The 24,285-nt window shown below is 42.2% G+C and overlaps 1 protein-coding gene across 4 annotated transcripts in view; it reads right to left on the bottom strand.

Moving 5' to 3' along the window:
• The window catches only part of LOC124042261 (protein TANC1-like), a 184,877-nt gene that overhangs the window by 138,632 nt on the left and 21,960 nt on the right, over nucleotides 1–24,285 (bottom strand). For all 4 annotated transcript variants that reach the window (XM_046360671.1, XM_046360673.1, XM_046360672.1 and 1 more), the window contains exon 2: nucleotides 10,562–10,654. In XM_046360671.1, the coding sequence (XP_046216627.1) occupies nucleotides 10,562–10,622 (61 nt within the window). In that variant the 5' untranslated portion in view covers nucleotides 10,623–10,654. The remainder of the gene's footprint in view (nucleotides 1–10,561; nucleotides 10,655–24,285) is intronic.

Raw genomic sequence — 24,285 nt, 5'->3', positions numbered from 1 at the left:
ATCTCTTCCAGGGAAAAGAAAAAGTATCACATTCATATTAGTAATTTCTCAGACACTGATTTACAAGATAAATCTAGGGTAAGTGCCTTGCTCAAGTGCACAGATATACATTTGAAGTCAGAAGTTTACATACACCTTAGCCAAATACATTTAAACTCAGTTTTTCACAATTCTTGACATTTAATCAGAGTAAAAAATCCCTGTCTTAGCTCAGTTAGGATCACCACCACAATGTTAGAATAATAGTAGAAGAATGCTTTAATTTCTAACATCACATTCCCAGTGGGTCAGAAGTTTACATACACTCAATATTATTTGGTAGCATTGCCTTTAAATTGTTTAACTTGCGTCAAACGTTTCGGGTAGCCTTCCACAAGCTTCCCACAATACGTTGGGTGAATTTTGACCCATTCCTCCTGACAGAGATGGAGTAACTGAGTCAGGTTTGTAGGCCTCCTTGCTCGCACACACCTTTTCAGTTCTGCCCACAAATGTTCAATTGGATTGAGGTCATGGCTTTGTGTTGGACACTCCAATACCTTGTCTTTGTTGTCCTTAAGCCATTTTGCCACAACTTTGGATGTATGCTTAGGGTCGTTGTCCATTTGGAAGACCCATTTGCAACTAAGCTTTAACTTCCTGACTTCAATCCTCATGATGCCCTCTATTTTGTGAAGTGCATCAGTCCATCCTGCAGCAAAGCACCCCCACAACATGATGCTGCCACCCCCGTGCTTCATGGTTGGGATGGTGTTCTTCGGCTTGCAAGCTCCCCCTTTTTCCTCCAAACATAACAATGGTCACTATGGCCAAATGGTTCCATTTTTGTTTCATCAGACCAGAGGACATTCTCCAAAAAGTATGATTGTTGTCCCCATGTGCAGTTGCAAGCCGTAGTCGGGAGTTTTTATGGCGGTTTTGAAGCAGTGGCTTCTTCCTTGCTGATATAGGACTCATTTTACTGTGGATATAGATACCCTTGTACATGTTTCCTCCAGCATCTTCACAAGGTCCTTTGCTGTTCTGGGATTGATTTTCACTTTTTGCACCAAAGTACGTTCATCTCTAGGAGACAGATAGCGTGTCCTTCATGAGCGGTATGACGGCTGCATGGTCCCATTGTGTTGATACTTGCGTACTATTGTTTGTACAGATGAATGGAGTACCTTCAGGCGTTTGGAAATTGCTCCCAAGGATGAACCAGACTTGTGGAGGTCTACAATTCTTTTTAATAAGGTCTTGGATGATTTATTTTGATTTTCCCATGAAGTCAAGCAAAGAGGCAATGAGTTTGAAGGTAGGCCTTGAAATACATCCACAGGTACACCTCCAATTGACTCAAATGATGTCAATTAGCCTGACCTACTGGAATTGTGATACAGTGAATTATAAGTGAAGTAATATGTCTAAACAATTGTTGGAAAAATTACTTGCCATGAACAAAGTAGATGTCCTAACCGACTTGCCAAAACTATAGTTTGTTAACAAGAAATGTGTGGAGTGGTTGAAAAATGAGTTTTAAAGACTCTAACTTAAGTGTATGTAAACTTCTGACTTCAACTGTATTTTTCACCTAGTCAGCTCGGGGATACAAACCAGTGACCTTTCCGTCACTGACCCAATGCCCTTAACCATTGGGCTCCTTGCCAGTGACAGTTTGTTATGCCACTTGAACATTTATTTACAAAGTCATAAAAGAAGGTTTAAAACCAAAGCCTTTTTGTTGCCACTCCTCTTTCATTCCAATGAATGGCTTAGCCTAACTGACTCTAAAACATTTGGCTAGGTTAGGCTAAATCATAAAAGGGCCAACTGAGCCAATTCTTGGTTTACAGATTGAGTGAATTTGATTTGGAATTTCAATGATAGGCCAATGAGGACGTAAATAGGCCTAAATGACCATCTAGCTGCTCCATCTCTAAAGACAGCAGAGTGACCGAATGACCACTAATGACTGCCTAAAGCAAGGCTGAGGCTGCTCATCTGTCCTTCCCTGAATAATGGAGAAGAGTGGCTGACTTTTATTGTCCCTGCATGGAAAATGGAGAGAGACCTGCTTTTCTTTATTGGATAGCATCCAACTTTGTAAAGAGCTGGGAAAGGTTGAAGCCTTTTCCCGCCATTCACACCCTACTGCTCATCTACCGCAAGCAGTCCTGTGTGTGTTCGCCTCTGGTGGTGCTTGACTGGGCTGACGCACACTAAAGGGCTCCATTTAAAACAACGCCTAGGCTTACTACATTGCTGTTCAAGATAGTAAACGTAACATGGATAGAATCATAGTAACACGAGGGGGAAACTTCCGTACTGCTCTGTGATTCATTGCCGTGCAGTTTACGATCCCAAGTCAACAAAGTGTGTTCAGAGCAAGGGCCTGCAGATACATTCCTCATACAGACCTGAACTGTGGTTTAGACTGTCATCTGGGGTGCTCACAGTGGAGGACAGCGATTGCATCCCAAATGGCACCCTATTCCCTATACACTGCACTTTGGGCCCTGTTCAAAAGTAGTCCACTATATAGGTAATAGTGTTCCATTTGAGACGCAATCTAAAGAGAAGGGGTGGGAGAGGGGTAACCTGGTGCTGAAGATAGGTAGCCAGTGTCTAGGCAAGCCAGACTCTGATCACTTTTGTTAACAGTATGTCGACTGTTATATAAAACAGAGGCAAGTCGCAGCCTGATCTAAAGATGAGCAAATTGACTCAAGATACTGAACTGCTGTACTGCTATACAGTACTTATTATGTTACTTACAACTGTCCCTTCCTATAGTAGGCGAGTCTAGACCAGACAACATCGCCTCGTGTTAGTCCTACATCATCTCTGTCTGTTTATGAAAAGATAGATCGTGATCTATGTCGCTAGACGTGAGTCAGAAATGTATTAGCACTGCTGAGTGACTTACAGTCAAACTCATTCCCAGTCGTAATGGAAAATCTAACAGATTTACATGGGAGAGCCAGAACAACACCAGCATCCTCATGGGGATGTCATAATAGTAGTGTCAAAGAGTATACCAGTTCAGAGTTCTCCAGGGTCATTCTGACTGCAATAATAAGGCCTTCCTGTGGGATAGGAGGTAGGCCTATCTATTCTAAAAAAGGTTAATTACCCTACCCTGTTCTCTAGTTCCACATCAGTTTAACCACATTTTCCATGTTGAAACAGAGACTGTGGTATGGGTTATTTATAGCCAATAAAGACTTTTTTATAAATACTGAAAACTTGGAGCCATTGTGCTTATACATGTGTGTTTGTGTATACCCCGAGAGCACCAAGAAAATGACTCACTTAAGAAAAATGGTCAGTGACGGTGACACCAGTTTATGACCATATATGTTCAAACTGCTTGCTCACTACACATGTTGGCTCAGATGATGAAATGTTTGTGAAGAGCGACGAAAGGCATGAGCCATATTTGTGTGCTTTCTACTCAACTCTGTGTGCATATTTCTATCTCAGAACTTCAGGTTACAAATTTAACTCATTACTACGTATCTGTGTTTGTATGCATTAGGAATCCCCATTAGCAGCTACTCTTCCTGCACAGTTTAAAAGGGGGTGTAAAAATTACATTGTTGACTTATTTTTAACCCAGTATGAGTATTTTCAACACTATGAGGAGTCAATGAGCTCTAGTGTCGGGATTAAATCGGTATCACGCCCTGACCTTAATTATCTTTTTTTTTTAAATTTTATTTTAAGTTTTATTAAGTTTTCTTGTTTTTCAATCAACCAACAAAACACATTCCACATTCACAGATGTGACAGGCTTAAAAAATAATAATAGTACATTTGAAAAAATAAAAAATTAAAATAAAATTAAAACATGTATTTTTCTTAATCTATTTATTTTCCTTGGTGCATATATATGTACATACATGCATACATACATACATACATACATACATACATACATACATACATACATACATACATACATACATACATACATACATACATACATACATACATACATACATACATACATACATACATACATACATACATACATACATACATACACATATACATACACATACACATGCACACGTACTCAAAAACTAAATTAAAATAAAAACACAAAAAAACATATAACACTTGCTGCAGCACTATCAAGGTTCTTATCAGCTATTTCAAGCATTCGCTGAGACGACGGGCCAATAATTAGTTTTTAGGTTTTACAGTACCTTACACAACATGTATCTGCGCCCTAGTCACCCCGTTTACTCTGTCCAGTTTGAAATATAGTTGAATAGTGGAGACCAGAGTCTATCAAACTTGGGCTGTCTCTTGTGGAGGTCATAAGTGAGCTTTTCAAGAGGAAGAAAGTCAACAATCTGGTCAATCCACATTTTAAATGTAGGAGGGGTATTAGAGGCCCACAATAGAATAATACATTTCTTAGCAAAGTATGTAATAGTCATAAGCAAATTTTCTCTGTCAGGATCAAGAACAAAGTCCTGCTGGGCATTAAGAAGACAGATACACGGGGTCATATCAAACTGTACCTCTAGTATTTTCTGTGCAGCAGTATGTACAGTATGTACAGATTGCCCGAATCTGGCAATCTCTCTACAGCTCCAAAATACATGCATATAGGTTCCACTTTCAGAGGTACATCTTTTACAGTTAGGGAGACATATCTGTTTTCATTATAATGCATCTCAAAGGAGTATAATAAAATTTGTACAAAAATTTGTAATTAGATTCTTTCATTTTTACACTGGTAGAGGAGCAGTATACCCTGTCGCAAACCTCCGCCCATAACTCATCACTGATAGTCAGACCAAGGTCCTTTTCCCAGATTATTTTCAAAGGAGTAAAGGAGGAGCTTCCTTTCTCAGAAAGGAGTCTATAGATGTAAGATATTTTGCCTTTAATGGATTGTGCTGTGACAAGAAGGGTTTCAACTTCATTCAACTGAGTTCTAAACCTCCTCTTGGAGGTAAATGAGGAAATTACATGTCTAATTTGAAGATTTTTTTTTTTTGGGATCTTGGCACATCGAATTCACTGCAGAGCTCTTGAAAGGATTTTAGTGTAGTGGTTTTCTGATGAAATAGGTCTGAAAAGGTCCTGATTCCTAGAGTATGCCAAAGATTAAAGTTGGCATCCCACAGGGCTTTTGGCAAGTCTGGGTTGCCTACTATAGGCGAGTGAGAACATATTTGGGAGGAAATGCCCAGGTATTTCTTACAGTCCCTCCACGCTAGTGAGGTGCTGTAAATCACAAAGGTTTTGGCTATGTTGCCCACTTCACTAAAGTTATTAATGAATATAATTGAGCTTTAAGGGCAATGGACGACAGGATTGGGCTTCTATCTGAATGTTGTCTGTTGTTGATTTGGGCAGAGCAGTACATTTACATTACATTTAAGTCATTTAGCAGACGCTCTTATCCAGGGAGGGAAGGGCAAGACCACCCTTAGATTCAGGTTTCTATAGAGTGGAAAACTTGATCCTAGGTTTTTCATTGCCCCAGGTTTGGAGATCGTTCTTGATTCAATCCAGGAGTGGAAGATAATTTCCCTTAAAAAGGCTATTCAGATATGGTGTTATGAAGATCCTGAGGTATTGAAACCCCTGTGTTTTCCATTGGAAAGGACAAAGTGTCTCCATAGAGCTGGTGATTGTAATATTGAGAGGGCAGACAGTGGATTTGTTCAAATTGATCTTATAAGCTGAAAACTTGCCATACTGAGCAATTGTGTCTAAAATGAGAGGGAGGGATTTCTCAGGGTTGGATATGTAGAGCAAGACATCTGCGTAAAGCAAAATCTTGTGCTGCAGGCCGCCTGCAGAAACACCCATAATACTTGGATTGCTCCTTATCAGCTCTGCCAGAGGCTCCGCCCCCAACAAGTAGAGCAGCGGGGACAGCGAGCACCCTTGTCTTGTGCCCCGTTCCAGAGGGAATCTGTCAGAGTTCAGTCCATTGGTAGTCACCATGGCATTTGGATGAGAGTATAGTGATTTGATCCATTTAATAAAATTTGGGCCAATATTGAACTTTTCTAAGACTGAAAACAGAAAGCTCCACTCCATCCTGTCAAACGCCTTCTTGGCATCCAGTGAAGCCAGCAGGACAGGGGTCTTCTGTGCGTTTACTTGATCAATAATATCAAAAAGACGGCAAATGTTATCAGAAGAGTATCTGTCTCTAATCAATCCGGTTTAGTTATTTTGGGAAGAAGAGTGTTTAGTCTTTTGGCGAGCAATTTGGTAATTCTTTTATAGTCGAAATCCAACAAGTTTATGGGCCAGAAGGACAAGCAGGATAGGGGGTCCTTGTCCTTTTTCAGCAACACTGTAATGCGAGCTGTCTGCATTGAGTCTGGGAGAACTCCGTTTTTGCAAAAATCCTCCAGCATTGGCATGAAGATAGGGCTGAGCTGGGGCCAAAAGGCTTTGTAGAACTCTCTGGGGAATCCATCTGGGCCTGGGGACTTATTAGGTGGCATGAAGGTAATTGCCTCCAGGATCTCCTCAGGAGTGAAGGGGGAGTTGAGATCGGTCTCTGATAGTTTAGATAGCGAGATTCCCTCTAGGAAAGAGTGGAGTTCTGCCTTCGTGTGTTTTCTCTCAGAGGTATATAGTTTGCAGTAAAAATCATGAAAAGTTAAATTGATCTTTTTTGGGTCATATGTGACCTCGTCCTCTGCTGTTCGGATAGCCATGATTGTACGCTCTGACTGCTCCTTTTTTAATTGGTAAGCAAGCAATCTACTGGGCCTATTGCTATACTCATGGTATTTCTGTTTAGTAAAGAAAACTTCTTCTTTTTTATTTCCCGAGTGTAGTCCAAATTCAGTTTGGCTTTGGCTGCTTTAAGATGAATCCAGGAGGTGCTGTCTAGGGATTGTTTATGTATTTTTTCACAGCATTCCAGCTCCCTCTCAAGATCTAGCCTGTGTGCTTCCATTGCTTTTTTCTTAGAGGAAGCATATGCAATTAGATTACCTCTTAGTGTGGCTTTAGCAGCGTCCCACATTGTGGCCGGAGAAACAGGAGAATCTTTATTGTCTTGTGTGTAGTTGTCTATCCATGTAGTTACCAATGTATGGAACATGTCATTTGATAGCATGGAGGTGTTGAATTTCCAGCTCTTTGACCTCGGGATGTTTTTGCAGAGGTCAAAGCGTAGGTGGACAAAGGCGTGATCTGAAAGTGCTATGGGTCCGATTGTACAAGTGGCTGAATTTATGAAACTCTTTGGGATAAAAATGTAATCTATATGGGAGTAGTGTTATGGACATTAGAGTAGTATGTATAGTCCATAGATGAGCTATTAGTCTCTCCAGATATCTATCAGTCCCATCTCTTTAGTAAGAGAGTTCAACATCTTTGCAGATCTAGGATTTGTGGTGGGGACTTGAGATGATTTGTCTAGGGTTGGGCTAAGGGTACAATTAAAATCTCTGGCCACCACGCCAAAGGAGACACAATGCTCATTGAACAGGGTTATAATTTTTGACATGAAGGCAGGAGTATCTGTGTTAGGGGCGTATATGTTTAATATAGTAATTGGTTGACCATATAGTGACCCAGTTATCAAAATAAATCTCCCCTCCGGATCAGATATGTTTTTGTCAATTATGAATGGAACATTTTTATGGATAAGTATGGCTGTGCCTCTACTGTTTGATTTGAAAGATGAGAAATACACCTGTCCCACCCAAGCTCTGCGGAGTTTGGCATGTTCAGCATCACAGAGGTGTGTCTCTTGTAATAGCGCGATGTCTGCTTTTTCCTTTTTTAGAGCACATAGTATCTTTTTTCGTTTTATTGCATGCCCTAGACCATGGCAGTTCCATGTCAATAGATTTAAGGTACTAGTCATCGTCATCGAGCAGTAATAGAACTTTAGTGCAAGTCATCGCTGGGTAAAAGTGGATAGTAGTTACAGCTGCGTTCACATAAAAGGAAAATAAATGGTGTACATAAAATAATAATCTCTGAACACCCCAGCCGAGTTCCCAAACAACTCGACACATCCCGTTGGATCTATTACCCCCCCCCCCCGCTCAGTCTCAATTCTGTGTTCCGAATAAAACAAAAACCGGGAACAGTTAGCAACGCACATCGTCTCCCTCTCCCCATCAAAGAAATGCCTAATCCTCTCCACCCGGCATTGAGTAAATGACAGAGTTGCCCTCGTCCAGACCACAGTAAAAGAGGGGGAAAAAATAAAATCAATAGCCCAGCCTACATATACCTCCCCCAAGGTACATAGGGAATCCCAAGTAATAATAGCAACAAAAAGACAGAGAAATAAAAGTAGGCTGAAACATTAGTAGGCCTAGGTTAGGCTATACAGCCCTTCCCTCTCAGTTAAAGGAAAATAAATATAAATTGGACGGCTATAATGACATTTAGGGGGTGGGTCTCTGGATATCGGCTATATGTCGTCTTACCTCCTTTAGTAATGTCATTAATCGCATTTAGTCATTGGTCTGTTTCTCATTGGCCAGGATTGTCTTTCAAAAAACGTTTTGCCTCTTCGGGAGTTTTGAAGTGTCGCAAGGCTCCTTGGTGGAGAATCCTGAGCTCGTTTGGGTATTTGAATCCCCTGAAGATGCCTCAGTCAATGGAGTATTTCTTCACTTCGTCAGATTCTTGGCGCTTTCGGCGTATTCCATCTGACAGGTCCTGGTGTAAAGCGAGTTTGGCGTTTCCCACTGTGATTGTGTTGTTTTTCGCCGCCTGCAGGACTCGTTCCTTGTCGGTGAATCTCAGGAAACGTATGGTGATTGGGCGCGGTGGTTGTCTGGCTGCTGGTGGGGGCCTCAGTGCTCGGTGAGCTCTCTCGAGTTCTATGGGCCTGTCGGTGGACATGTGGAGCCACTCGGGAAGTTTGTCTTGTAGGTAGCGGATCAGTGGCATGTTTCCCTCTTCTTTTTCGCCCAGATTGAATAGAACACAATTATTCCTTCGCCCCCTGTTTTCCAGGTCCTCTGTTTTCTCTTCCAGATGCTCAATTTTCTTTTTACCATATGCTATTGTTTCCATGGCATCTGTCAATAAGTTTTCCATGGATAGGATTCGCACCTCTGCCTCGTCCAGGCGCCCCCGCGTTTATGGTTATCTTGTTGATGTCAGGCAACAAGATTGTCACCTTGCTGAGAGTTAATTGTCACCTTGCTGAGAGTTAATGGCATCTAATTTAGTGTTTAGTTCTGTACGTTGGGATCTCAACTCAGAAAGGATGTCTTCGACAGAGTGCGAGGTTGGCATTCGTTGTGCCTCGGGGGGGGAGCGGGTTCTCTTGCTACTGGCTAATGGCGCTAGTTTTTTCTGAAGCTAGCTTCTTCTTGGAGGCTTTTTCCATCGCTAATACTCGAGTCTGTAGTGTCGCCTTTTGTAGCCGCCATTAATTTTTCTTACTAAAGCTAAATGAGTTTGAACTTGGAGTGGAGGTAAGATTAGGAATTGGAAACTACTTGTGCGGAGCTCTTAGTTCATGCGGCCATCTCGTTCAAGGGTCACGTGATCTCCCCCCATCTTTGTTTTTTAAATTATTTTGGTTAGGTCAGGGTGTGACGAGTGTGGTATGTGTGTTTTTGCCTTGTCTAGGGTATTTTGTAATTCTATGGGGTTACGGCATTGTCTAGGTAAATGTAGGTCTATGGTGGCCTGAATTGGTTCCCAATCAGAGACAGCTGTTTATAGTTGTCTCTGATTGGGGGTCCTATTTAGGTTGCCATTTTCCATTTTGGTTTTGTGGGTTATTGTCTATGTGTAGTTGCATGTCAGCACTCGTGTTATAGCGGCACGTTTGTTTAGTGTTCTTCGTTTAAATAAAGAAGAATGTATTCATATCACGCTGCGCCTTGGTCTCGTCGTTATGGCGAACGTGACAATCGGAGTGTAAAATTATGCAGTCATTGCAGTGTAAATTCAACTCAATTCAGAGGAATTTTAACACCATTTGGAGAAATTAACTCTGAAAATGTGACACTACTTGTAGAGTAACTTTAACACAATGTAGACTGAGACCAAATGTTATCTGAAACAGTGTTGAATTCAACTCTATAGGAGTTAAATGAACACTTTTATTTTTACTGTGTGGGATCCAGCAGAATTAAGGTAAGGCAGGTATACAACTTCAAAAACATTACAATACATTCATAACTGATTTCACAACACGTTAAGTGTGTGCCCTCAGGCCCCTACTCTAGAAACACATATCTACAACACAAATGTACGTGTGTGTATAGTGCATATGTTATTGTGTGTGTGTGTATGTGCCTATGCTTGCGTTGCTTCACAGTCCCTGCTGTTCCATAAGGAGTATTTGTATCTGTTTTTTAAATCTAATTGTACAGTAAGCCTATTATGATAAACCCTTTGTATATCGCCAGCGAACTTCCAATCACATCCATTGTCATTCTGTATAAAAAAATAGGACTAAACAATTAATAGATGACCATAAAAACATATAAATAATGGAGACAGGTTGTGGCAGGTTTGTGTGTGAAGTAAGGCAGTCTGAGGGTAACATGTTGTTGCACAATGGTCAAAGTAACCTTGCAGCAGTCAGCCATACTCCACATACCTGGCTCCTTCTTGCTCCCCTTCCCTCCGTCTCTGTTCTTCTTCAGCACTGCCTTGAACATGATCCGATTCTTGGAATCCTCTCACTCTCCCCCTGCAAAAACACAACCATTTCAAGAGCAGGACAGGCAGAGAGTGAGTGCGCGAGTCAACAGAACATTTACAGGCTGACGATAACACAACCCGCATTTCATACCCTCCTCTCCTGACACTCCGCTGGGAGTTTTCCCACAGCGTTCCCAAGCCGGCAGGTCATCTCTAGAGGGCCGGCCGGGGAAAGAATGCTCTAATATTTAAACAGAACGGACAAGGTCTGCTCTCTTGCTATGCAGGAAAACAATCTGTCAGATTCTCCACATTCCACATCTAATTGATGCTACGTGGCTGAACTTGGGCCTTCACACTCACTTTTCACAATATTTCTAAAGCTTGGATATTTGCTGACTCTTTAGAATCTTGAGTTAAGAGGCACATATGCTGGTAACTTGAATTAGACCTAATTTAGCTAGGTAAAAAGGCCTTGATGAGTTGCATTTTTGTTATGCTATACAAACATCTATTACTGGGTAACTAACAGGAATGTTAGCCTACTGTTCTGGTTGGCCATTTTCTGTTTGGCCTTTTTCTCACCTGATACACAGTGCACTACAGCCCAAATTAGAGCCCAAACTGTTAGCAACCATGATTATTGTCAACACAGAAATTGCTTTCCTTCACTCTTCACTTCCTAATAGCTGAATACATGGTGCTGAATTTGGCACTCTACTTATAGAACCGGCTCATTATTCACCATGGAGACAGGGAACGGAGGCCCTGCCAATTAAGGGTGTCTTTTCGCACACAGGACACAGGCTACAAGGACCCAGAATGTGGGCCCTTAGTTAACTAGTTTGGAGTTTGTAAGCTCCACCAAGATCTCCACTGGCTCCTGGAGCTGTGGAGGAAAAAACTATTGTTTTTCATTAGCATGGAGAGGTCTACCAAGAAGCTTTGATCCAAGCCCTCTGGTGTGTGCACTGGCCCTCTTTTGACTGATTGATGGGGGTGGATGAGTATCTCGTTTTTTTATTAGGATTCCCATTAGCTGTTACTGAAGCTACAGCTAGGCCTACTCTTCCTCGGGTCCTTCACAACAGACATAATAAATCATCCTTTTCATTCAATATTTTTTCCCAGGGCACAATGGGACTGCATTGTCTATCTGAAATCATATAAACTAAATATGGGATTTGCTTAAATCTGGGATTTGCTTAAATCTGTCTAGACAAACAAAATGGACAGGGCCAGAACACCAATACCAGAGACAAAGGATTGGTGATGCCAAGGGGAGCGCACACTCGCCTTCAAACACACATTCATGACTCTTGGTTACTAATAAAGGTCCGTTACTCACAAGCTAGACCCCACCCAGAGTAATGCACAGGAAGGTCAGTGCTAACCACATCCTGTTTGGAGACAATCGTACCACCCCCATCCAACTCACACCCAGCACCATAAACAACTTGAGAAGCACATGGGCTCTTGAAATTAAAGTGACAGCTGTAATCTACTGTGTCCCAAATGGCACCCTATACCATGTGGGCCCTGGTCAATAGAAGTGCACTAAATAGGGAATAGGGTGACAATTGGGACAAAAAACCCTAGTCTCCACCTCCCAGTCTGGCAAAACAGCTTATGACATGTTACAAGACAGGCCATTAGAAAATATCTCCTGCTGTGATTACAATAGGGACATTTCATTCACCTGCCCAGAGCTAAACCTGTTCACAGTGGATCTGAAAATAATGTAACGGGCCTAAATAGATCTGTACCGTATTAAAAAACACTTTCTCTAAAGCTCTATTCCAGTTAGGAGTCCAGAGCTCTAGTTCTAGAACTCTATTCAAGTTCAGTAATGTGTTTAGGCCTATACACTGAGTATACAAAACATTAAGAACACCTGCTCTTTCCATGACACCTGCTCTTTCCAGGTGAAAGCTACACTATTAGAAAAAAGAGTTCCAAAGGGTTTCTTCAGCTGTCCCCAGAGGAGAACTCTTTTTGAATCCAGGTAGAATCCTTTTGGGTTCGAGGTAGAATCCTTTTGGGTTCTATCTAAAACCCTCTGTAGAAAGGGTTCTACATGGAACCAAGAGTGTATGATCCCTTATTGATGTCACTTGTTAAATCCACTGCAATCAGTATAGATTTTTTAAATTGTAACCTTCATTTAACTAGGCAAGTCAGTTAAGAACAAATTTGTATTTACAATGACGGCCTACAACGGCCAAACCCAGATCACGCTGGGACTCCCAATCACGGCCGGTTGTGATACAGCCTAGATTTGAACCAGGGTGTCTGTTAGAGGTGGACCGATTATGATTTTTCAGCACCGATACCGATTATTGGACTATTTTTATATGTATATATATATATTTGTAATGATGACAATTACAACAATACTGAATGAACACTTATTTTAACTTAATATAAGACATAAATAATCTATTTAGCCTCAAATAAATAATGAAATGTGTTCAATTTGGTTTAAATAATGCAAAAACAAAGTGTTGGAGGAGAAAGTAAAAGTGCAATATGTGCTATGTAAAAAAACTAACGTTTAAGTTCCTTACTCAGAACATGAGAACATATGAAAGCTGGTGGTTCCTTTAAACATGAGTCTTCAATATTCCCAGTTAAGAAGTTTTAGGTTGTAGTTATTATAGGTATTAAAGGACTATTTCTCTCTATACCATTTGTATTTCATATAGCTTTGAGTATTGGATGTTCCTATAGGCACCATAGTATTGCCAGGCAAATCTTGGGAGTTGAGAGGCTTGAAGTCATAAGCAGAGCAGTGCTTCAAGCATTATGAAGAGCTGCTGGCAAACGCAGGAAAGTGCTGTTTGAATGAATGCTTACGAGCCTGCTGCTGCCTACCACCGCTCAGTCAGACTGCTATATGAAATCATAGATATAATTATAATATAATAAAACACACAGAAATACGAGCCGTAGGTCATTAATATGGTCAAATGTGGAAACTATAATTTCGAAAACAAAACGTTCATCCCTAAGTCTAAATATTGCTGATACATTGCAAAACGTTCAATGTTATGTCATAATTATGTAAAATTCTGGCAAATTAATTACGGTCTTTGTTAGGAAGAAATGGTCTTCACACAGTTCGGAACGAGCCAGGCGGCCCAAACTGCTGCATGTACCCTGACTCTGCTTGCACAGAACGCAAGAGAAGTGACACGATTTTCCTAGTTAATATTGCCTGCTAACATTAATTTCTTTTAATGCAATATGCAATTTTTTTTAAATATACTTGAGTATGGATTTTAAGAAAGGCATTGATTTTCATGGTTAGGTACACTGGTGCAACGACAGTGATTTTTTAAAATCTTCACCCGTTTGGCGAAGTAGACTGATTCGATGACAAAATTAACAGGCACCGCATTGATTATTTTCAATGCAGGACAAGCTAGATAAACTAGTAATATCATCAACCATGTGTAGTTAACTAGTGATTATATTAAGATTGATTGTTTTTATTAAATAAGTTTAATGCTAGCTAACAACTTACCTTGGCTCCTTGCTGCACTCACGTAACAGGTGGTAAGCCTGCCATGCAGTCTCCTCGTGGAGTGCAATGTAATCGGCCATAATCGGCATCCAAAAATGCCAATTACCGAGTGTTATCAAAACTTGAAATCGGCCCTAATTAATCAACCATGTTGATTAATCAGTCAACCTCTAGTGTCTGTAGTGACACCTCAAGCACCTAGACCACTGAGCCACTCGGGAGCCCCCGAGATGAAGGGGAGGAGACAGGTAAAAGAAGGATTTTTAAACTTTGAGACAATTGAGACATGGACTGTGTATATGTATTATTCAGAGGGTGAATGGGCAAGACAAAATATTTAAGTGCCTTTGAACGGTCTGTGGTAGTAGGTACCAGGTGCACCGGTTTGTGTCAAGAACTGTAACGCTGCTGGGGTTTTCACGCTCAAAAGTTTCCTTGTGTATCAAGAACGGTCCACCACCCAAAGGACATCCAGCCAATTTGACACAACTGTGGGAAGCATTGGAGTCAACATGAGCCAGCATCCCTGTGGAACGCTTTCGACACCTTCTAGAGTCCATACTTTGACAAATTGAAGCTGTTCTGAGGGCAAAAGGAGGGGGGGTGCATCTCAATATTAGGAACGTGTTCTTAATGTGTGGTATACTCAGTGTATGTGAACAAAGACAAAGCCTGCATCTACTAAAGATGTTTCTTCATCAAACATCAGAAATCTAATCTTGAAACCTAGATAGTGGCACATAGGAGAGCCTCAGTGAACTGTCAACTGTCAACACATTGAGGACGTTGACATATACACTAATTCAATATTGAACTGATTATGGCAGAAGGCCAAGTAACAAAATTTAACATGGTCACTGTGGTAGAACGTCCCATCGTAGCCTGATTTCAGATGTGTCCATGAAAATAGGCTTATTAGGGAAATCGTTGTCACGCCTTGGTCATTGTATTTTGTGTTTTTGTTATATGGTTGGGTAGGCCAGGGTGTGACATGGGTTTATATGTTGTTTTTGTATTGGGGTTTGTATTATTTGGGATCGCGGCTGATTAGGGGTGTTGTTAGGCTTGGCTGCCTGAGGCGATTCTCAATCCTCGACTTTGGCGATGTCATTTACAAAATAGCCTCCAATACCCTACTCAACAAATTGGATGCAGTCTATCACAGTGCAATCCGTTTTGTCACCAAAGCCCCATATACTACCCACCATTGCGACCTGTACGCTCTCGTTGGCTGGCCCTCGCTTCATACTCGTCGCCAAACCCACTGGCTCCATGTCATCTACAAGACCCTGCTAGGTAAAGTCCCCCCTTATCTCAGCTCGCTGGTCACCATAGCATCTCCCACCTGTAGCACACGCTCCAGCAGGTATATCTCTCTAGTCACCCCCAAAACCAATTCTTTCTTTGGCCGCCTCTCCTTCCAGTTCTCTGCTGCCAATGACTGGAACGAACTACAAAAATCTCTGAAACTGGAAACACTTATCTCCCTCACTAGCTTTAAGCACCAACTGTCAGAGAGCATCTTACAGATTACTGCACCTGTACATAGCCCACCTATAATTTAGCCCAAACAACTACCTCTTTCCCAACTGTATTTTATTTATTTATTTATTTTGCTCCTTTGCACCCCATTATTTTTATTTCTACTTTGCACATTCTTCCATTGCAAAACTACCATTCCAGTGTTTTACTTGCCATATTGTATTTACTTTGCCACCATGGCCTTTTTTGCCTTTACCTCCCTTCTCACCTGATTTGCTCACATTGTATATAGACTTGTTTATACTGTATTATTGACTGTATGTTTGTTTTACTCCATGTGTAACTCTGTGTCGTTGTATCTGCCGAACTGCTTTGCTTTATCTTGGCCAGGTCGCAATTGTAAATGAGAACTTGTTCTCAACTTGCCTACCTGGTTAAATAAAGGTGAAATAAAAATAAATAAAATCAGAGTCAGGTGCTTATCGTTGTCTCTGATTGGGAACCGTATTTAGGCAGCCTGAGTTTCGCTTTGTATTTCGTGGGTGATTGTTCCTGTCTCTGTGTTGTAGTCACCAGATAGGCTGTAATTAGTTTCACGTTCCGTTCTGTTGTTTTTGTATTTAGTATCAGTTATTTCATGTACCACGTTTTCTTTCATTAAAGTCATGAGTAACCAACACGCTGCATTTCGGTCCGACGATCTTTCTTCAACAGACGAACGCCGTTACAGAATCACCCACCACTCACGGACCGAGCAGCGTGTAAACTGGCTGCACCAGCGACAGCTTCAGGAGCGAAAGGAGGACGTTATGGACGGTAGAGGCATGGAGTATATGACATGGGAAGAAATAGATGCAGCTAAAGCGGAGAGGCGCTGGTATGAGGAGGCAGCACGGCGACGCGGTTGGAAGACCGAAAAGCAGCCCAAAAAAGTATTGGGGGGGGCTAGAAGGGAGTATGGTTATGCCAGGTAGGAGACCTGTGCAAACTCCCTGTGCTCACCGTTGGGCTAGAGAGACCGGGCAGGCACCGTGTTATGCTATGGAGCGCACGGTGTTTCCAGTGCGGGTGCATAGCCAGGTGCGGCACATACTAGCCCTTCCTATTGGTCGGGCTAGAGTGGGCATCGAGCCAGGTAAGCTTGGGCAGGCTCGGTGCTCAAGAGCTCCAGTGCGCCTGCACGGTCCGGTCTATCCAGAGCCACCTCCACACACCAGTCCTCCGGTAGCAGCTCCCCGCACCAGGCTTCCTGTGCGTGTCCTCGATCCAGTACCACCAGTTCCAGCACCACGCACCAGGCCTCCAGTGCTCCCCGCCTGCCCAGCGCCGCCAGTGCTCCCAGTCTTCCCAGCACCGCCAGTGCTCCCAGTCTGCCCAGCGCCGCCAGTGCTCCCAGTCTGCCCAGCGCCGCCAGTGCTCCCAGTCTGCCCAGCTCCGCCAGATCTGCCAGACAACCAGTCTCTTCCAGATCTGCCAGACAACCAGTCTCTTCCAGATCTGCCAGACAACCAGTCTCTTCCAGATCTGCCAGACAACCAGTCTCTTCCAGATCTGCTAGACAACCAGTCTCTTCCGGATCTGCCAGACAACCAGTCTCTTCCAGATCTGCCAGACAACAAGTCTCTTCCAGATCTGCCCGACAACCAGTCTCTTCCAGATCTGCCCGACAACCAGTCTCTTCCAGATCTGCCAGACAACCAGTCTCTTCCAGATCTGCCAGACAACCAGAATCTTCCAGATCTGCTTGTCAACCTGAATCTTCCAGTTCCGCCAGCCAGCCAGGATTTACCGGAGCCTACTACCTGCCTGAGCTTCCTCTCAGTACTGGGCTTCCTCTCAGTACTGGGCTTCCTCTCAGTACTGGGCTTCCTCTCAGTACTGCGCTTCCTCTCAGTACTGGGCTTCCTCTCAGTACTGGGCTTCCCCTCAGTCCCGAGCTGGCCCTCTGTCCCGAGCTGCCCCTCTGTCCCGAGCTGCCCCTCTGTCCCGAGCTGCCCCTCTGTCCCGAGCTGCTCCTCAGTGATGTGGGGATCTGGGTGAGGACTATTAGGCCATGGTCGGCGGAGAGGGTGGATTATCCCAGGACGTGAAGGAGAGGAACAAGGACATTTACGGAGTGGGGTCCACGTCCCGAGCCGGAACCGCCACCATGAACAGACGCCCACCCGGACCCTCCCTATGCTTTTGAGGTGCGTCCGGGAGTCCGCACCTTAGGGGGGGGTGGTTCTGTCACGCCTTAGTCATTGTATTTTGTGTTTTTGTTATATGTTTGGGTAAGCCAGGGTGTGACATGGGTTTATATGTTGTTTTCGTATTGGGGTTTGTATTATTTGGGATTGCGGCTGATTAGGGATGTTGTTAGGCTTGGCTGCCTGAGGCAATTCTCAATCAGAGTCAGGTGCTTATCGTTGTCTCTGATTGGGAACCGTATTTAGGCAGCCTGAGTTTCGCTTTGTATATCGTGGGTGATTGTTCCTGTCTCTGTGTTGTAGTCACCAGATAGGCTGTAATTAGTTTCACGTTCCATTCTGTTGTTTTTGTATTTAGTATCAGTTATTTCATGTACCGCGTTTTCTTTCATTAAAGTCATGAGTAACCAACACGCTGCATTTCGGTCCGACTCTCTTTCTTCAACAGACGAACGCCGTTACAATCGTTCTTCTTGCTAAGAATGTAAACGTTTTAACTGAACTATTATATTAACCTGACTATCCACAATAATCGCATTTGTGCATGTTTAAAAATATAGATATTTAACCTTTATTTAACCAGGTAGGCTAGTTGAGAACAAGTTCTCATTTGCAACTGCGACCTGGCCAAGATAAAGCGTAGCAATTCGACACATACAACAACACAGAGTTACACATGGAATAAACAAAACATACAGTCAATAATACAGTGAAACAAAATAAAATAAAAAGTCTGATGGGCTGTTTACAGATAGGCTAAGTACAGGTGCAGTGATCTGTAAAATGCCCTGACAGCTGGTGCTTAAAGCTAGTGAGGGAGATGTGAGTCTCCAGCTTCAGAGATTTTTGCAATTCGTTCCAGTCATGGGCAGCAGAGAACTGGAAAGAAAGACGACCAAAGGAGGAATTGGCTTTGGGGGTGACCAGTGAGATATACCTGCTGGAGCGTGTGCTACGAGTGGGTGCTGCTATGGTGACCAGTGAGCTGAGATAAGGCGTGTAAGTGCCGACAACTGTGCTTTGACGACTTAATCCATAATTCACAAAGACAGATAGATAGTCAGAGAGAGAGAGAATGGGAAACATTCCACTCAGTCCTATGGTGGTCCTCTGCAATGTTCAGCAATTGTTAACTTGTGGCATTTCTATCCCCCTTTTGCAAGACAGGAAGACCACTAATAATGGTGCTACAAAAGAGTGGATTAGTGCTTCAGTCAGGAGATTCATCACAAAAGGACTACAGTCATCCTGATGTATTGGGGCACTTTGCAGAGTCACACTTTTTCAGACAGATCTGTTTCCATGTCTGTCTGTGTGCTGACTATCCACAGACCGCTTTCTCTAGCTAGGTCATTATTCCTGGTGCGTTACCCATGTTTAGGGCAGACTGGCCCAATGCTTGTGGTTCAAGCATTGGGCCAGTCCACGAAAGGTTGATTATTCAAATCCCGACCTGTCCGTGACACCACTCTCAAGGAAAGGGAAAGGGGGATACATAGTCAGTTGTCCAACTGAACGTATTCAAATGAAATGTGTCTTCCGCATTTAACCCAACCCCTCTGAATCAGAGAGGTGCGGGGAGCTGCCTTCAGTGTCCACACTAAACATATCAAATAAAACCATCCACCAAATTAGATTACTAAATCAAAGTGATCAGATTTCAACTATCTGTTCTGATCAAATCAAATGTTTTTGTCACATGCACTCCAAATACAATAGGTGTAGGCCTTACTGTGAAATGGTTAATAACAAGCCAACAATGCAGTTCAAGAAATAGAGTTAAGAAAATATTTACTAAATAAACTAAAGTACAATTTTTTATAAAAAGTAATACAATGAAATAACAATAACGAGACTATATACAAGGGGTTATGGTACCGAGTCAATGTGCTGGGGTACAGGTTAATAGAGGTCATTTGTACATGTAGGTGGGGATAAAGTGACTACGCATAGATAACAAACAGCAGCAGCAGCAGTGTAAAAATAAAGTTGGGGGGGGGGTATGTCAATGTAAATATTCTGGGTGGCCATTTGACTAATTGTTCAGCAGTCTTATGGTTTGGGGATAGAAGCTGTTAAGGAGACTTATGGACCTAGACTTGGTGCTCCGGCACCGCTTGCCATGCGGTAGCAGAGAAAACAGTCTATGAATTGGGTGGTCTTTGACCATTTTTCAAATTTTTCACATTTGCCAAATACATTTTAAACTCAGTTTTTCACAATTCTTGACATTTAATCCGAGTAAAATTCCGTCTTAGGTTAGGATCACCACTTTATTTTAAGAATGTGACATGTCAGAATAATAGTAGAGAGAATCATTTATTTCAGCTTTTATTTCTTTCATCACATCCCAGTGGGTCAGAAGTTTACATACACTCAATTAGTATTTGGTAGCATTGCCTTTAAATTGTTTAACTTGGGTCAAACGTTTTGGCCCATTCCTCCTGACAGAGCTGGTGTAACTGAGTCAGGTTTTTAGGCCTCCTGCTCGCACACACTTCTGCCCACAAATGTTCTATTGGATTGAGGTCAGGGCTTTGTGATGGCCACTCCAATACCTTGACTTTGTTAAGCCATTTGGCAACAACTTCGGAAGGATGCTTGGGGTCATTGTCCATTTGGAAGACCCATTTGCGACCAAGCTTTAACTTCCTGACTGAAGTCTTGAGATGTTGCTTCAATATATCCACATAATTTTCCTCCCTCATGATGCCATCTATATTGTGAAGTGCACCAGTTCCTCCTGCAAAGCACCCCCACAACATGATGCTGCCACCCCCGTGCTTCACGGTTGGGATGGTGTTCTTTGGCTTGCAAGCTCCCCCTTTTTCCTCCAAACATAACGATGGTCATTATGGCCAAACAGTTCCATTTTTGTTTCATCAAACCAGAGGACATTTCTCCAAAAAGTACGATCTTTGTCCCCATGAGCAGTTGCAAAACGTAGTCTGGCTTTTTTATGGCGGTTTTGGAGCAGTGGCTTCTTCCTTGCTGAGCGGCCTTTCAGGTTATGTCGATATAGGACTCATTTTACTGTACAATTGTTTTCTGCGGTCTTGGCTGATTTCTTTTGATTTTCCTATGGTGTCAAGAAAACAGGCACAGAGTTTGAAGGAAGGCTTTGAAATACATCCACAGGTACACCTCCAATTGACTCAAATGATGTCAATGCATGAAGAAATGGCTAAAGGTCAATCAGATTTGTGAACATAATCCCAAGCTGTGTATTGCCACTTTCCATGTTGTCTGTTGTGTGTAGCTTGTGAGGTGTGGAAACATTTTGTTGCTTTTATGAATTTTGTCTTTCTGCTTTTTGTTCTGTTGCTCTGTCTGTATGCTATGTGTTGCTTGTCCTATGTTGCTCTGCGTGTGCTCACTGCTCAATGATTATCTATATTGTAATTGTTTTTAATAACCTGCCCAGGGACTGCGGTTGAAATGAGCCGGCTGGCTAAAACTGGCACTTTTACTGAAACATTGATTAATGTGCACTGTCCCTGTAAAAATAAAATAAACTCAACAACTCACTCAATTAGCCTATCAGAAGATGCTAAAGCCATGACATCATTTTCTGGAATTTTCCACGCTGTTTAAAGGCACAGTCAACTTAGTGTATGTAAACTTCTGACCCACTGGAATTGATACAGTGAAGTAATCTGTCTGTAAACAATTGTTGGAAAAATTACATGTGTCATGCACAAAGTAGATGTCCTAACCGACATGCCAAACCTATAAAAATGTATAGAAATGTGTGGGGTGCTTGAAAAACGAGTTTAAATGACTCCGACTTCAACTGTAGGTCCTGGGTGGCTGGAAGCTTGGCCCCAGTGAAGTACCGGGCCATACACACTGTAGCGCCTTACGGTTGTATGCAGAGCAGTTGCTATACCAGGCGGTAATGCAACCGGTCAGGATGCTCTCGATGGTGCAGCTGTAGAATTGTGAACAAGAAGGGCATGTTTAAAATGCCTAATACCAACTAATACCACCTTCCACACACAAAGCATCAAATGGAGTAAGGGACAGGGTTCCATATACCGTGCATTCATAAAGTATTCAGACCCCTTAACATTTCCCCAAAGAATTACATTACAGCCTTATTCTGAAATGAATTGAATATTTTTTTCCTCATCAATCTACACACAATACCCAATAATGACAAAGTGAAAACAGTAATTTTTTATTATAGCAAATGTATTCAAAATAAATAATAGAAATACCTTATTTACATAAGTATTCAGACACTTTACTCAGTACTTTGTTGAAGCACCTTTGGCAACGATTAAAGCCTTGAGTTTTCTTAGGTATGACGCTACAAGCTTAGCACACCTGTATTTGGGTAGCTTCTCCCATTCTTCTCTGCAGATCCTCTCAAGCTCTGTTAGGCAAGCTCTCAAGGCTGTAATCGCTTATGTAAATGTGATATTTACATTTCTTTTTCTTCAAAAAACGTTTTTTTCTTTTTCATTATGGGGTATAGTGTGTAGATTGATGAGGAAAAAATGTACTCAATTTAGATTAAGGCTGTAACTTAAGAAAACATGGAAAAGGAAAGGGGTCTGGATACTTTCCGAATGCATTGTAGCTCTACTGTTGTGATTCACAGCTATGGTAAACTACTCTTGGTCCCAAATTGTGCAGTGTGATTTGGAGCAGCAGCTTTCACTAGAATGGGAGAACATTATGGAGGATGCCTGCCTTCCATCTCTATGGGCCTGGACTCCCTCCCTTCCTCCCTTCTCCAACCTCTAGGCCTGTTGCTGTGTGGGAGCTTACTGCTCATCTCTGCAGGAACAATAAACAAGCCCTAGTTTAACTAAAAGGAAATGAGGAATGCCTTCCTGATATTGTAAGGGCCAAATCAACAGACTTCTGGCTGTTAACCCCACACAGTGTACACTCAATACTGGTTTGGTAGTCACTCTCTAATGACATTTACTTTGGCCTATGTGTGTAACCTGTTGACTTACAGTGCATTTGGGAAAGTATTCAGACCCTTTGTCTTTTTCCAAATTTTGTTATGTTACAGCCTTATTCTAAAATGGATTAAATCGTTTTTTCCCCCTCACCAATCTACACACAATACCCCATAATGACAAGCAAAACCAGATTTTTTGAAGATTTTGCATATGTATTAAAAACCAAAACTGAAATATCACATTTACATAACTATTCAGATGCTTTAGTCAGTACTTTGTTGAAGCACCTTTGGCAGCCATGACAGCCTCGAGTCTTCTTGGTTATGACTCTACAAGCTTGGCACAGCTGTATTTGGGGAGTTTCTCCCATTTCTCTCTGCAGATCCTCTCAAGCTCTGTCAAGTTGGATGGGGAGTGTTGCTGCACATCTATTTTCATGACTCTCCAGAGATGTTCGATCTGGATCAAGTCCGGGCTCTGGTTGGGTCACTCAAGGACATTCAGAGACTTGTCCCGAAGCCACTCCTGTATTGTCTTGGCTGTGTGCTTAGGGTACTTGTCCTGTTGGAAGGTGAATTTTCGCCCCAGTCTAAGGTCCTTAGCGCTCTGGAGCAGGTTTTCATCAAGGATCTCTCTGTACTTTGCTCCGTTCAGCTGCAGAGAGGGTTGTCCTTCTGAAAGGTTCTCCCAACTCCACAGAGGAACTCCAGAGCTCTGTCAGAGTGACAATAAGGTTCTTGGTCCTTCTCCCCCGATTGCTTAGTTTGACCGGGCGGCCAGCTCTAGGAAGAGTTTTGGTGGTTCCAAACTTCTTCCATTTAAGAATTTTGTTCTTGGGTACCTTCAATCAATGCTGCAGAAATGTTTTGGAACCCTTCCCCAGATCTATGCCTTGACACAATACTGTCTCGGAGCGCTACGGACAATTCCTTCAAACTAGAGGTCGATCGATTTATGATTTTTCAAAGCCGATACCGATTATTGGAGGACCAAAAAAACTATACTGATTTAAACGGACACATTTTTTATTTTATTATTATTTTTTGTTGTTGTAATAATGACAATTACAACAACACTGAATAAACACTTATTTTGACTTAATATTATACATCAATAAAATCAATTTAGCCTCAAGTAAATAATGAAACATGTTGAATTTGGTTTAACTAATGCAAAAACAAAGTGTTGGAGAAGAAACTAAAAGTGCAATATGTGCTATGTAAGAAAGCAAACGTTTCAGTTCCTTGCTCAGAACATGAGTGTCACGCCTTGGTCTTAGTATTTTGTGTTTTCTTTAATTATTTGATCAGGCCAGGGTGTGACATGGGTTTATGTTATATTGTATGTTTGTATTGGGGTTTGTAGTATTTGGGATCGCGGCTGATTAGGGGTGTTGTATAGGCTTGGCTGCCTGAGGCGGTTCTCAATCAGAGTCAGGTGATTCTCGTTGTCTCTGATTGGGAACCGTATTTAGGTAGCCTGGTTTCGCTTTGTATTTCGTGGGTGATTGTTCCTGTCTCTGTGTAGTTTCACCAGATAGGCTGTAATAGGTTTCACGTTCCGT

The sequence above is a fragment of the Oncorhynchus gorbuscha genome, linkage group LG01 (genome assembly GCF_021184085.1).
Source record: "Oncorhynchus gorbuscha isolate QuinsamMale2020 ecotype Even-year linkage group LG01, OgorEven_v1.0, whole genome shotgun sequence".
NCBI lineage: Eukaryota > Metazoa > Chordata > Actinopteri > Salmoniformes > Salmonidae > Oncorhynchus > Oncorhynchus gorbuscha.
Note: the sequence above shows the minus strand (reverse complement) of the source record. Positions and strands in the feature narration are given on the sequence as shown.